General features: G+C 43.2%; 1 protein-coding gene across 1 annotated transcript in view; it reads left to right on the forward strand.

Annotated features, from left to right (window-relative positions):
* LOC309474425 (uncharacterized protein) overlaps positions 1-15,389 on the forward strand; it is a 32,942-nt gene continuing 17,553 nt past the window's right edge. Inside the window, exons 1-2 of the mRNA XM_082137006.1 lie at positions 1-118; positions 6,592-6,856. Of these exons, the coding sequence (XP_081993132.1) occupies positions 109-118; positions 6,592-6,856 (275 nt within the window). The 5' untranslated portion in view covers positions 1-108. The remainder of the gene's footprint in view (positions 119-6,591; positions 6,857-15,389) is intronic.

Consider the following 15,389-nt stretch of genomic DNA (forward strand, 5'->3'; position numbering starts at 1 on the left):
CGAGAAGTTGAGGTACACGTCAGAATGGAACCTGTACTGGTGAGCGGACGTGTACAGTGACCTCAGCAGTTTGTGCGTATCAGCTGACACAAATACAGACGGGAAGACATGGAACGCGGTAAGACCTGCCATGCCGATAAACCACAACCTTTGAATAGAATGGAATCTTTGATTGTAGTCTTAAATCTAGAATCTATAGAATATTCTATTCAACGTTTGAATAGAATAGAATGCATTGATTCTATTCTTGAATCTTGAATCTAGAATCATTAGAACCTGTTTTATTCAGATGCTCTGTAGTGCGGACTCCGCGGAGATATAGCCTAGTCTTTACTTCTGCATTGCACTACGATGTCATACAATTATAAGCGACGTCATACAATTTACGAGCTGTAAAAGCCAGGCTGCACTGCCGTGTCAGTAGTCAATAAAGGCACCATGACGATATTTGTTATAGAAAACAGTGTATTTGTCTTATTAAAAGTAACATGTTAGTAAACATAATGGTCAAAACTCAAAATAGTTATGCACAAAGACAAAATTGACAGAGAACTTACTGAACTGAGCTGGACGATGACGTCTGTTTTCTCCAGATAACTATGATTTTTACAACGGAAATTAATCAACTTACTGGACAATGACTTTCTTCAAAAGCTGCAGTACAGCCAAAGCAATCTTTGTTGCATTAATTTCCCGTTATCACTGTAAAGCTGCTTTGAAACAATAGTCTGTATTGTATAAAGCGCTAAATAAAGGTGACTTGACACAATAAAGAATAACGCATAGGCAATAATTACAGCTGTGTTTCTTTACTAGTTAAAATCTGTACCATATGGGACCAATGATGCATTCAAGTCCTCCTGGGAATTTCGTATTTTATGAGTTAGGAAGTCCTGATTAGGACTTCAGGTGCATTTAAATTACTTACGTCGGAGCAAGATGTCGGAGCAAGATGGCGGTGCACATTCTCTTAATGAACTACACAATTTTAATGTTTTTAATTATAATTTATGAAGCCACTGTAAACTATATATATATATATATATATATATATATATATATATATATATATATATATATATATATTACAATATATTATATTTTGTTATTATATTATATATTATATTTTGTGCAGGGAATTAGCATATTTTGTTATAAATTACATTTAAATTTTAAATTTAAAAAGCCAGTAAATTAAATGTATAGACAAATAAGATTATGGGGCTAAAATAAATGCTGTCTGCATGTGCTATTGGATATTTTCTATTTCCCACTTCTAAATGCCTATTTTGTAGAATGCTTATAAAGCCAAAATGATATTTAGCCTCCCATTCATTGACAACAATAAACATTCACCTATCTAGATAGCTTGCTGATTATTCTGGAATTTCAGTCAAATACAGGCTATTTTTACTGTACAATGTGCTTCAAATAATTATTCATACAGTTGGTACTCAACCAGAATAATACTTAAATGTTGTATCAGTGATTTCAGGCCCAAAAAAGGCCCAAACATAAATGATCACATTCATCTAATCTTTCCTAACGATCCGCTAGCTACCCGCCCCATAAGCAGGCCGTCAAAAAAAAAAGCGTCTCTGCAGGCAGCCTAGGCTCTGAGATCTGGGGCCGGTTGCATACACCTCTAAGACTAGCCTTACAAGTTAGACATCAATTTATTTTCTTTAAAACGGTTCATAGCTTTTTAAAATCAGTTACATAAAAACATAGGTAAGCCTACTTTGATACCGAAAACTAAGACTGACTGCCCCTGACTAACTGCTAGTAGGTCATACTAGAACTTAAGACACTGTCTTAACATTATGGCTATGTTTATGCAACCGGCCACTGCACAGGGGGTGGGTGTTGTGAGGTTTTGCGCTCGTGTTCTCTGACTTCACGTGCAGCCGTGCACGAGCGCAAAACCTCACAACACCCACCCCCTGTCGGTGATTGGATGGAACACTATTTATTTTGGTTTTGAGTGGTTGGTGAAACCAATTGTTTTTATGTGCAGATCTCAGAGCCAAGGCTGCCTACAGAGGCGCGTTTTTTTGACGGCCTGCTTATGGGGTGGGCAGCTAGCGGATCGTTAGGAAAGATTAGATGAATGTGATAATTTGTGTTTGGGCCTTTTTTGGGCCTGAAATCGCTGATACAACCTTTAAACTTTGTCAAATTGGGATGTGTAGTGACTTTGAAAAGTGTCTATTCATTGTGTAATCTGCCGCCGCTCGTTGAGAACTGGTAGCAAATAAATTCAAGTGAAACATAGTTAAACGAATTCATAATCCCCAATACTGAAATCACAGTCCAAATTTAGAACTGAAACAAATGTAGGCTTCTATTATTGCAGCAAATGTAAGCAAAGTAGGCTAAATGTAACATTGTGTGCCCAGTTTTTCTATTGGCTAATTTAGTTTGTCAAGGTTATGCATCTTATACTTCGTGTTATTTTAATTTGTTAGTAGGCCTAGATTTATGAACTGAAACATAACAAGACTCGTAAAATTAAAACATTGTCAGGACTTGCTAACCGATGTTAATCGGCACCATTTGTGTTTTAGCATTAGGTACTGTACAGTATACAGTAGGTTGTTATAATTAGCATAATTTTCTTTAATAAATAATGAAAACATTTCAACATAAAACATTGCAATAGAAAAATGTCACATCAATGAGGCTTTGCATAAGAATAAGAAGTTAAGCTCATGCTCACAAATCAAAGTTCAGGCGATAGCTTTGTGGTCAACGCTACCACATGTGCTTCAAACGGTCTGAGTTCGAATCTCAGCTCTACTATCCTCATAATTTTGTTTGTAGTTAAATAGGCTATTTGTCCAAAAATAAAAACTTCTGAAATGTTCATTTATTGATTCAAAACACTTTTCGGAGCTTTGTTATTCATTTTCTGTTATTTTTATTAATAGGCGTTTTGACGATAACATTGACCAGACTACATGCTGTTAACCGATGTTGGCCGACAGCGTTTATGTTTTACCGTTCTTGATGCTTAAATAGGTAACATTATAAAGTCAAGCGTTTTGTTTATTTAATAATGGCACATTACAACATAAATTTGCTACATTCCAGTTTAAGCCTCTGTTGTGCTGTACAGACAACAAAACCCGAAGGTGCTGTTGAAGGCAGATTGTCGATTATCAGCCGATCGCATCAGAAAATGAAGATGACGATCCTCGTCTTTAATCTGCTAAATTATTGTTTTGTGAATCATTCACGAAATTGAGATGACTGACAGTGATACCCGGCTTTAGCAACGAAAGAACATTTTCAAAACAAGATCCATGCATTGAACAAATCAGGAAACAAATACTGATTTTGTTTACTTCTACAAAAAATAGCAGACTACCCAGTGGGCAATTGATGATGAAAAGACATCAAATTGATGTCAAAAAAAAAAAAAAAGGTCAAATATGCAAATCAAAATTGACGTCAAAAGCAATGACATTGATTTGATGTAAACTGAATGTCAAACATATTGACCTGCATATACTGTACATAAACCAATTTCAGTGAGGGTATTAACTTTCTCTTTTCACCTAATTACCACTGGAAGACATTGCCTTTCAAACTGACCTTAAAATTATATGCAGTATCTTGATCAAGTCTTGACTAACTTTTGACGTCAAATTGATATCAAGGTGCCCACTGGGTATCTAAATAGTATTGCTTTCAATATAAAAACCAATGAAAATGTAAAAGAACACTCAAATTAATTCAGTTTAAAACCGCATCGCACATTTCAAGGTTTAAATAAAGAGTCGGGACAGTTTATCAATTTAAAACAAGTCGAGTTTAGCGTTTCTCCGAAGCAAAATGAAAAATACAGAACCCTATTCTTGCGACATTTTTTAATTTTGGCAAAAAAATTGCAGCTTTGCTGTATACAATTAAAACAGTAGGCTACAAAATGAAAATAATACAAAGCAGCAAAGTAATATCGGGCATTTTTCTTTGCCTCTCTCTCGCAGACGCTCTGGTTCTCTTTTTAACAAGTTTATTTTGTCTCCCTCACTGCGTGCGCCGGGTCTCTATTGAAATTAAATGTTTCAGGGTAGAAACACATCATAGGCCTACAGCTAATAATACTGTATATGGCACTGCATGTCATCCACACCAATTACAAAAAAAACAACTGTAACAAATTATTTAGACTTTGTTGCTTCAAAGAAAAAGAATGCCTTGTTGAATTCATCTTAGGCTACAATAAAATGAGGTTGATCGCGAATTAAAGCGCACTGTATCATTTAGTTGGCATGAACACATTTCGTCAACAGTTCATGTTTAAATAAGGCCAGATTGTTGACAATCATACACACTGCTCTAACATTCTAAAACTCTTCAAAACCAGTTGAAACAACTGGATTAAATACTTCAATTTTTTTTTTTTTTAAGGAAGCGATGTCACACGTTTTTTAGGGCAAAACATTTTTTGTCACATACAGCAAACATCTCCTCACCATCTGCTAGCTGCCTGTCCCCTGAACACACTGTAAAAAAACGCGGTACGTTTTGTAGACACCCCAGGCTCCACAAACGGCAAGAAAAACAAACTGGGCTAACCTGCACCATGAAACATAACAAACTGTCCCAGCCAATAACCGACAAGAAGGATTTGGGGGTGGGTTTTGGGGGGTTAGTGCGCGGATGAGGAGGAGGGAGGGTCTAGCTAGCCTCTGTTTTGTTTGACTATACTTTAAACGTCAACAAGAAGTGACGTCACCCAACATCACTTAGAGCACCTTTAAATGAAAAATCTTTAAATAGCTACATTAGCTACAATATTTATAATTTAATTAAGATAGGGCATATTTGGACACATCGAGAGATTTATTCTGAAAGGAATTTTCATTGAATTGCATTTCATTGAAATCTAAGTTCTACCACTCAACCCCGAATTTACTAGAGAGCCCAGAAGTGGAGAGAGAATTGCTCTTCATTCGTCTCATTCCTCAATAGAATAGTAAAAATAATCAGCGTCATTACACTTAATTTATTTTCACTGACTGCGAGATATGATGGTATTTTGGTGTATTTTTTGTTTGTTTGTTCATATGTTATTGCACTGCTCCCCCGAGGAATAGGGTTCTATTGCCCACCAACGTCTGCAATATGAAATATAGGCCTCAGCTATATTGTTGTTGTCTCTATTTTTAACTTTTGATTCTATTTTCTGTGCTAAAAGTTTGTTCTATTCGGTTTAAAATGTACTATTACATATAAATTTTTGCTTTCGTTAAATTAACCAATTCTGTTGTAACCTATAGGCATAGGCTATTTAATTTGTTTTATTTATTTTTTGTTCTAAAAGTTTGTTTTATTCTGTTTTGTTTGTTTATATTTATTTATTTATTTATTTATATATAATCAGTCTAATTCTTCTGGAAATAAAAGTTGTTGTTTTTTTACAATACATTGTGCTGTGTGTTTTTTTATTTTTTTTTATTTTTATAAACAGATAGCCTACAAACAGAGATATAATAGTTCACTGTTCGTTCAAATAATAGTCTATGTTTGTATCGTTTGTTTAAACAACATTAACCAAATTTTCTTTCTTTATTTAATAATAAAATTGGCCTATTACTATAACATGCAGTTTCAACTACACTAAATATTAGGTTGTTTCATTATTGTAGGCTACAGCAAATGTCAATAGCTCTTTTTTTATTTTTCATGTTTGTTGTAGGCTTATTTGGAAATTACCATATAGTTGTAGTAGTTCATCCTTACTGTTAATTGACATTAGCCCCACTTACGTTTCAAAATGCGGCAATTGCAACTGTTTTGCAAAATGTCCCTTTGCACCACGTGCCGGTCATTTCGTGAACGACTTTGAAATGCGACTGGTTTTATTTTACGGCTAGCTTCAGTAGCACCTCACTGCAGTACACGAGATCCAGGGGGCAAAGTTGGATCCAGATCTAAGGGGTGGAGATTGGTAGGTTTAGGGATCAGGGGGTGGAGATGGGTAGGTTTAGGTATATGTAAGGTGGGAGGAGTTGGATCTGGATCCAACTCCTCCCCCTGGATTTCGTGTTCTGCAGTGAGGACCATCTGCTAGCTTAGCGGTAATAGGCATTCTGGTTGACTACCTACTGTATATGTAAATATGCATTACTTTAATTACAAGATAAGGCGATGTAGTTGTTGTGAAATAACTAATGAAGAATACCAGTCACTGCAGCAATCGTTCTCCCCTCCGTCATGTTTAATGTTTATGGCACGCCCAACTCGGGAAATTGGGTATCAAAATTATCCCCGTGCTTCCCAGTGGTAAATATGACATGAGAGGGTGTTGAAATCCAATTTTTAACCTGGAAACTCGTATTTACAATTATTCCGACGTGAAGGCAGCAAGAATCCCTAGCTTACCACTCGTACTTGACTGACAGCGTTTATGTGCATTCAACTGGTAAATGCGATGTTTTCTACATGACTTGAGCACACCATAAGAAAAAAAACGTGTACGGACTATAATTGTATCCTCACTTTAATAACAGTGTTACTAAGGTATATTAATGCTGATACAGTATATGGAAGAATATTCACAGATATTCTGTCCATTTGCAGGTTTCTCTCTTGCAGGACCTTCTTCTAATCCCCGTAAACGTCAGGTGCGATTTTCAGCACGTCATGACATCCTGCTTCTACGTGAGGTGATAGCACAGAACCCCTTCACTTCTAAAGAGTCAGGCCGGATCTGGGCAAGGGTGGGTGAAATTATTACTGCTACCCTTCAGGAGGAGAACTTTGAGGTGGATGGACGCAGATGCAGAGAGAGGACTATGCTACTACTCGATTATTATAAAAAACAGGACTTTGCCAGTCTGCGCAGGTTAGGAGAGGTCATCTTCACTTGTTTACCTGCCTTGAAGGTGCACTAAGTACTTTTTTATATTTGAAATAAGTGAATTGAAGAAAAACCCGACCCTAGACAGACCCGATAAAATTAGACAGAGTCCGACGGCATTTTATTTCTAACCTGACATGGCATTGACGTGTCCACAGCCTGCAGCCCCGCATTCAGTCAGGAAAAATCATGGTGTCCTGCTGACTGATTTTGCCACTGCTCCATTACTTTGATTTATTTATTTACTTATTTATTATTACTTAAAATTATTAAAGTTATTTCTGAGTTTGGCTTTTATTGGACCAGTGGATTGGAAAAATAAAAGTGATAGTGTGATAAAAACTAAATTAGATGACTATTATACTAGTATAATACATAATAACATTAGTGAAACTATTCAAACAGAAGATATAATAAGGTTAAACAGAAAACTAGAGTATGAACTGTCACAAACGAAGCTAGGTAGCTTGTTAGCTTGAGAATACTTGCCCTCAAAGTTGTTGACATAGCTTGAAACATCTTATTCAAAGCCTTTCTCCTTCTTACTAGAGGGTGTGAGAGATGCCACTTCTATTGACAACGCTCACCGTAATCAGTGGAAGATCTTGCCAGCAGTGATTCTAAAATCCATGCTGACAGCGCCTGTTGAAACAATAGGAAAAAATGTGGAGCAACTCAGTCAAAATGCGGAAGCAATCGTGAGTAGAGTCCATTGCATGTAGAAGCGCAGATTCAGAGAGAACTTAGAAAAAGTGAGATAATAATGTTGTCATATAATTGTTTTAAATAATACAATTTAGTTAAATGCCCAATATAGTTCTAAAGAATTTGGGTCTTCACAGGTCCAGTCGGTGCACATTTATTTTAATTACCCGGATCCCGAGGCCACTAATATTGAATCCGACCAGTGTCCAAGGCACTTGTCGAAGTTTTGGACCCGAACCGGGTCGGGTCGGACTTCAGGATTTCGGATCCAAGTGGACCCTTGAAGACCTCAACTGCAAAGTACTGCCTGAGTAAAACAAATTTACAGCATAACCTTTGGTAATTATAGTGTACCTATAAAGTACGTACGTGTAAGTATAAGGGAACAAAATGTAAAGTTTGTGGAACTAAAGGGGTAAAAACCAGGAAAATGTAATTATTGATACTGTAAAGTTACAGTATAAATAATAAAATTTTCCTGGTTTTTACCCCTTTAGTTTAGAGCTAAAGAGTACTTATTCTACTATTATGACAGGCATTATGACTCTGCATACATTTTTGTAATAATAGTGTACCAATACAAGCTGTGTCCCAATTTGAAGGCTGCATCCTTCGAAGGCCGCAGACTTAGAAGGATGCAGCCTATGTGTCCTTCGAAGGACGCACCATGTAGCCTTCGTAGGATTTCCTAATTGCACAACCAGGTGTTCCCGATTACTGCTCCTGGCGCCAAGCAACAGTGCGAGAGGACAGCTGCCATCCTGATAATGCTATGTAAACCTGTAAACAGCTATGGAGCCAGAATTGGCTATTGTCATTTTTATGTTTTACATTTTACTGGAGGACATGGTGAGGATGTTTCAGCCCCGGCGCTGCCGGATCATGTATTTTTGGCTTAGCCAAGACCATGGCCAGCTAAATTATGCTGATTTGCTGTCCCAATTCAGAGGCTGTGTCCTGAATTGGCGGATTACACTTTAAACTGTTTATATGATATACCCCAATGTATATGATATACCCCTAATATTTTTTTTTTTCAAAGTTTCAAATGTTCACTTACATCTTACCTTGATGCGATTTTGTAGGCTAGTGTATTATTTTTATTATGTACACAAATGGACCATGGTGAACATACAGGTTTTTCAACCCTGTTTGAATATAAAACGTACTCGGTTACTAACGTAACCTCGGTTCTCTCTAGAGAGGAAACGAGTACTGCGTAAGTCTTACGCTAGGGGAAAATCTCTTTTCCGCGAGATACTGAAGCCAAAAAATTATCCTTAATTTTGAAATAATGTAAAACGCGTTGCGGCAGCATGCAGACATAGGCGAGACAGCTTGCGCGCCTATTGGCTGCCCTGCGGCAACTGCAGCAGCCTATCGATAAGGCCCTATCGTGACGTCAGCACCAATGGGGGCGCTTCGCGCCCAATACGTCACGTCCCGCCGAAACGGGCGTGGCCTGGGGCTATAAATATAGCATCGAAAGGCTAGCTTACCGGTTTTTCATCGCCGGAGCGAACCGGAGCGTGCGCAGGCACGGCAAGATACGCAGTACTCGTTTCCTCTCTAGAGAGAACCGAGGTTACGTTAGTAACCGAGTACGTTCTCTTACGAGAGGTACTCTCGTACTGCGTAAGTCTTACGCTAGGGGAAACAGTGTAAAACGCCGTGCATGCTAAGATCCAGCACCAAAGTCCCAAGGGCAAGTGCCCGGGCTCATGTAGTACATGATCATAAGTGACTCACAGAGATCCCAGGAAGAGTGGCTAGAATAGCATCATTCCTATAATGTAGCATCCTATAAGAAACAGTTATAGTGATGGTATTTTATTCAGTCAGGGCGACCCCGGCCTGGACTGATGAATATAGTGGGTCTTACACACTGCCCATAGAGCTGCGCGATCTAAAACGAGCGTTGCTCAAGCCATTTCGGTATTCTGGGCCGGACGCACTCGGGGCAGACAGTACCGATTTTTAGACTGAAAGCAGCTTAGCTTGCAGAGCGGGAACCTCTAGGTTATAAAACCTTATAAATGTAGACGGGGAGGCCCAGCCTGCCGCCATACAGATATCTTGCAAGGCAATCCCACTAGACCAAGCCCACGACGAGGCCACGCCTCTCGTGGAGTGCGCTCTGACACCTAATGGGCACTGCAAGCCCTTAGAGGTGTAAGCCAGCGCTATAGCATCGACTATCCATCTGGATAGACTCTGTTTCGACACGGCGAGTCCCTTAGAACGTCCGTAGAGTGAAACAAAGAGCTGCTCCGTCTGTCTGAAAACAGACGTGCGGGACACATAAGCCCTTAACGCCCTGACCGGGCAAAGGAAGCTGGCGTCCTTCTCCTCGTTAGAGACCGGCAGGGCAGACAGGGAAATCACCTGGGCCCTGAACGGTGTGTTGAGGGATTTAGGGACGTACCCGTGCCTCGGTTTGAGTATGACTTTCGAGTCATTTGGCCCAAACTCCATACACGTCGCGCTCACTGAGAGCGCTTGTAAGTCCCCTATGCGCTTCACTGAAGCGAGAGCCAGAAGAAACACCGTTTTGAAAGACAAGTGTTTGATATCTATTGATTGGATTGGCTCAAATGGGGCACCCTTCATGGCCTCCAAGACCGTAGAAAGGTCCCATATGGGGACTGAGGGAGGTCTGGGAGGATTTAACCTCTTAGCTCCTCTAAGGAACCGAATGACCAGATCGTTCAGTGAACTTTTCGCCCAGTTGACTTTGAGACCCAGATTCTCGAGATGTTCGAGTAAAATGGTTCTGTGTTCTATGAGCTCTGTATGTGACTGAGCTAGAACCAGCCAATCGTCCAAGTAGTTCAAAACTCGCATTCCCCGAAGTTTCAGGGGAGCGAGGGCTGCGTCCATGCACATCGTGAATGTACGGGGTGCTAGGGACAGGCCAAACGGTAGGACTGTGTATTGATAAGCCTGGCCCTCGAAGGCGAATCTCAAAAATCGCCTGTGACGTGACGCTATTTGTATTTGGAAATACGCGTCTTTCAGATCTATTGACACAAACCAGTCCCCGTGGCGAATTTGCGCGAGGATTTTCTTGGTTGTGAGCATTCTGAACCGGCGTTTTGAAAGCGCTTCGTTCAGTTGTCTTAGATCTATCCGGCGTCATATCCTTTTACTGCTGTGTGTGTTCGCCGCTGCGACACACACTCTCGCTTCTAAAAGAGAAATTTCCTACGAGGCGTTGTTTCAAATGCCTCGCACCACTCCCCGCTCTCTCTCTCCCTCTGTTCGAGCCACGCAACTGCGCCGTTCACAAGGGATGTCAGAGATGCGGACGATTACGGGGCTCGCTCTCTCCCTCTGTTCGAGTCGCGCAAACTGCGCCGCTCACAAAGGATTGCAGAAGCGTACGGTCACGGGGCTAGTTTTTCTTTACGTTACAAGAAAGCTACCCCGCCCCCCGCGCCCGTCTCCCGGCGAAAGGAGAAAGGAGTGTTTCACATCCATTTCACACATATTTCTCAGTCCCCTCCTAAGTTCAGGCTACTGGAAATATCAATACTGCAGTAAACGAGCCTGTTACACAGTACACGCACGCCTCTAAAACATGATGACGCTCTCTGGCTACTCGCCCCTCTTCCCGCGCTCTCTCCCTCTGCTCGAGCCGCGCAGACCGTGCCGCTCACAAGGGATTGCAGAAGCGGACGATCACGGGGCTAGTTTTTCTTTACGTTACAAGAAAGCTACCGCGCCCGTCACTCACCGGCGAAATGAGAAACGAGAGTGCGTGAGTCCCGCCGAGGCTTGATTGACCGCCATGTCTCACATAGTTCTCAGTCCCCTCCCAAGTTCAGGCGACTGGTAATATCAATACTGCAGTAAACGAGCCTGTTTATAGTACACGCACGCCTGCAAAACATGATGACGCTCTCTGGCTACTCGCCCCGCTTCCCGCGCTCTCTCCCTTTGCTTGTGCCGCGCAAACTGCGTCGTTCTCAAGGGATGTCAGATCGGACGGTCACGAGCAATGTTCAGCACCCCGCGTGACTCACTCACCGGCGAAAGGAGGAGAGAGAGTACTGTAGCCCCGCTGAGGCCGGGCCAATCTCCAATTCTCACACATTTCTCAGTCCCCTCTGAGTTCAGGCGGCTGGAAATATTAATATTGCAGTAAACGAGCCTGTTACAATGCACGCACGCCTGCAAGCTAACGCCGACACGAAACATGCCGACGCTCTATGATATGCTCGCGCGAACCGATAGCCTATGTATTCTCCCCCTGTGGCTCAGTGGCAGAATCTTAGGTTTTCGCGCCAGAGTCCCGTGTTCGAGTCCGGCTCTGGCGGCAAAGTGTTTTATGCTGTTCGCTGCTCCGAGCTCGCGGCCAGCTTCTCACATGCAGAAGTGAACCCGCCCCTCGCACCCTCCCGCTCATATGATGGTGCTTGAGTAACTATGAGAGTCTAAACATTTGAGCCTTCAAAGCATTTTGCCCTGTCAGTCACCTAAAAGGCGACTGCAGATGTGTATTTTGCAGCCAACGAGTCAGTTACACAACTCGCTCGCCTGCACACAAACGCCGTTCGCACAGCGACCCAGAGAAATCTGAAAAAGAGTATTAATTCTGGTTATTCGGCTCACGCCGACGGTGTTTTGAGTGTAGGAAATGTGCCCACAGCCCAGTGTTCACCCCTACACACAAGCACGATCTCCCCTGTGTCTCTCACAGATCTCACTCTCACAAAGCGGGCACGCGCCGCTCGAGTGAGAAGCGTAGGAATTGTACCCACGAGTCAGTGCTCACACCTACCCACTGCCCGCTCTGTCACACAGCTGCCCCGGGGGTTAGATCACATAAAGCTCCCCAACACTGGCCGTGTTATGAATGTAAGCCCTGTGCCCGCTCACGAGCGCGCACACTTACTGATAAACACATTAACACCCACGCCGCTCTCGCGTCACGGGTTTCTCACTGCAAAATGTTCTCCGTCCCAAGTGACCGAGTCATTGAGTGCTGTCCAGCCAGTTATCGCTATCAGCGAGCTCCCGTTCCTCAGCATCGACAGCGCGCGCACCGCGCAAATTCCTCTGCTACGAGTTCTCTATCCCGCGCAGTGCAGCGGCCGGGACCAGAGGCCATTCGACCCCTAGCTATGCATGCGGAAGCGTGTGAAGCTATCCCCGGCGTGTCAGAATGGGTGCTGAACATTGTGAAACGGGGCTATTTGCTGCAGTTCGCTCGCCGTTCCCCGCGCTTTCGAGCACGGACCGAGACGAGAGTGAATACAGAGGCAGCCCATCTGCTTCATACAGAAATAGCGAAACTATTGTGCAAGGGGGCGATAGAACGAGTGCATCCTTCTCTGACCGAGACGGGCTTTTACAGCCGTTATTTCCTCGTTCCCAAGAAGGACGGAGCTCTCAGACCCATATTAGATCTGAGATATTTGAACAAAGCTCTCATGAGACGGCCGTTCAAAATGCTCACAACCAGACAAATCCTCGCGCGAATCCGCCCGAGGGACTGGTTTATTTCTCTCGATCTGAAAGACGCATACTTTCAGATTCAGATTATACCCCGTCACAGGCCATTCTTGAGATTCGCCTTCGACGGTCAGGTATATCAATACACCGTCCTCCCGTTCGGCCTGTCTTTAGCACCCCGTACGTTCACGAAGTGCATGGACTCGGCCCTCGCCCCCCTGAGAACACAGGGCATGCGAATTCTGAACTATTTGGACGACTGGTTGATTCTAGCGCAGTCAGAGGAAGAACTCATATCCCACAGACTAGCGCTACTCAGCCATCTGAAAAGCTTGGGTCTCTCGGTCAACTGGACCAAGAGCTCATTAATACCCAGTCAGTCAATCTCCTTTTGGGAATAGAGCTGGACTCGGTGGCTATGACGGCCAGACTGTCGACACAGCGCGCGCGCCGTATTCGACATCTCGCCGCGTCTTTTCAGAAAGGCAGGTGTTTCCCCCTGAAAGCATTTCAGAGGATGTTGGGCCACATGGCTTCAGCTGCAGCGGTGCTTCAGCTGGGCCTACTGCGCATGCGCCCGCTTCAGCGCTGGCTGAGAGCGAGAGCGCCCCGCAGAGCGTGGATTGCCGGCGGCTCGCGAGTCAGTGTGAATCAGGGAATCAGTGTGAATCACTGCAGCCCTGGCTGGCGGCCGAATGGTACCAACGGGGAGTTACAATGGGAGTTATCTCGCACCGGAAAACGATCTCGACAGACGCCTCCAACCTAGGTTGGGGCGCGCTTTTCGACGGCAGACCAGTCTATGGTCTCTGGTCAGACCGGGAGAAATGCCTTCACATAAACTGTCTGGAGATGCTAGCGGTCGAGAATGCACTGAAACATTTTCTCCCATACCTGCGAGGACACCATGTACTAGTTCGCACAGACAACATGTCAGTGGTGTCCTACGTGAACCGTCAGGGCGGGATCAGATCCAAAATCCTCTGCGCACTGGCGGAACGCCTCCTCGTTTGGGCTCAGGACTCACTGCGCTCGCTGAGAGCCGCGCATGTGCCCGGTCACCTAAACGTCGGCCCAGACAGACTGTCCAGAGACAACGTTCCCCCCGGGGAATGGTCTCTGCACCACCAGACAGTCCAGCTTCTATGGCGCCTGTTCGGCAGAGCGAAAGTCGACCTCTTTGCGTCGGACGACAACGCCCACTGCCCGATATTCTTCTCGAAGAGCGAGGACGCGCTGGCCCGAGCCTGGCCCAGCCTCCCGCTGTACGCTTTTCCCCCGATCTCGCTGTTACCCCAGGTGATCGGGAGGATCAGAGAAACGCGCCACTCAGTGCTCCTCATAGCCCCGCACTGGGAGAACCAGACATGGTTCCCGGATTTAATGCGGCTGGCAGACTCAGCCCCATGGCCGATCCCGGTGAGGAGAGACCTTCTCTCTCAAGCCCGCGGTTCGATCTGGCATCCCCATCTAGAGCGCTGGTCTCTGCAAGCGTGGATAATCAACGGATACTCGTTGATTTGCCAAAAGGGGTCGTGAACACGATCACGCAGTCTAGAGCCCCCTCTACGAGACGGCTCTACGCGTCAAAATGGTCTGTGTTTAACACTCTGAGGTCGAGAAACGCGCCGACGCGTTTTGCTGGATTTTTTTCACATAGCAGCAACATAAACTTAAATTACTCCGTCATTTATGGTTATACAGAAAAAAGAAATATAAAAAAAGAATCTGTGATATTTCTACTTTTGTATGTGTCCACTTACAATCAAATCAAAACATTGTGCTTTTGTAAAATAAAGAAAATAAACAGGGTGTGCGTTCTGCCTCTCCGTCGCGGTGAACTTTTTTTTCTTGAGCACGTCTATAAACTGAATCAAAACTCAGCGAATACTTCTCACACATTCATGAGCCATATACCTTTATACACATTTAAGTGTGTACTTTTAAATGATCGGATTCAAACTGAAAACAAATATTCTCTGTTTAAGTAATTTGTATAAAACCAACAGGATGTCCAGTATCTCAAACGCTTGCTAATTACTTTTTAATTCGACACGCCCACTCGCGCAAAAGAGATTCACATGCAAATCTCCACATGGGAAGCGAACGCCCTCGTTACCTCAAACACAAAACACCAAAAAACTTCACAAGTCTCTGCTTTTCGTCGAGTTTGGAAGACACGTCTGAGCTTACATTGGATTTACCCCCAGAAGAAGAAGAATGCGATTTGAAGACAAGAAAGATGTAAGGTAAGAAATTCTTACTTATTAGTTTATGGTATTGTTGCATAAACTTCACATTGCAGTTGAACTGTTGCTAGATATATGGTGAATATTATACTATTTAGACCCGTGTT

The sequence above is a fragment of the Leuciscus leuciscus genome (assembly GCF_965113295.1).
Source record: "Leuciscus leuciscus genome assembly, chromosome: 14".
NCBI classification, from domain to species: Eukaryota; Metazoa; Chordata; class Actinopteri; order Cypriniformes; family Leuciscidae; genus Leuciscus; species Leuciscus leuciscus.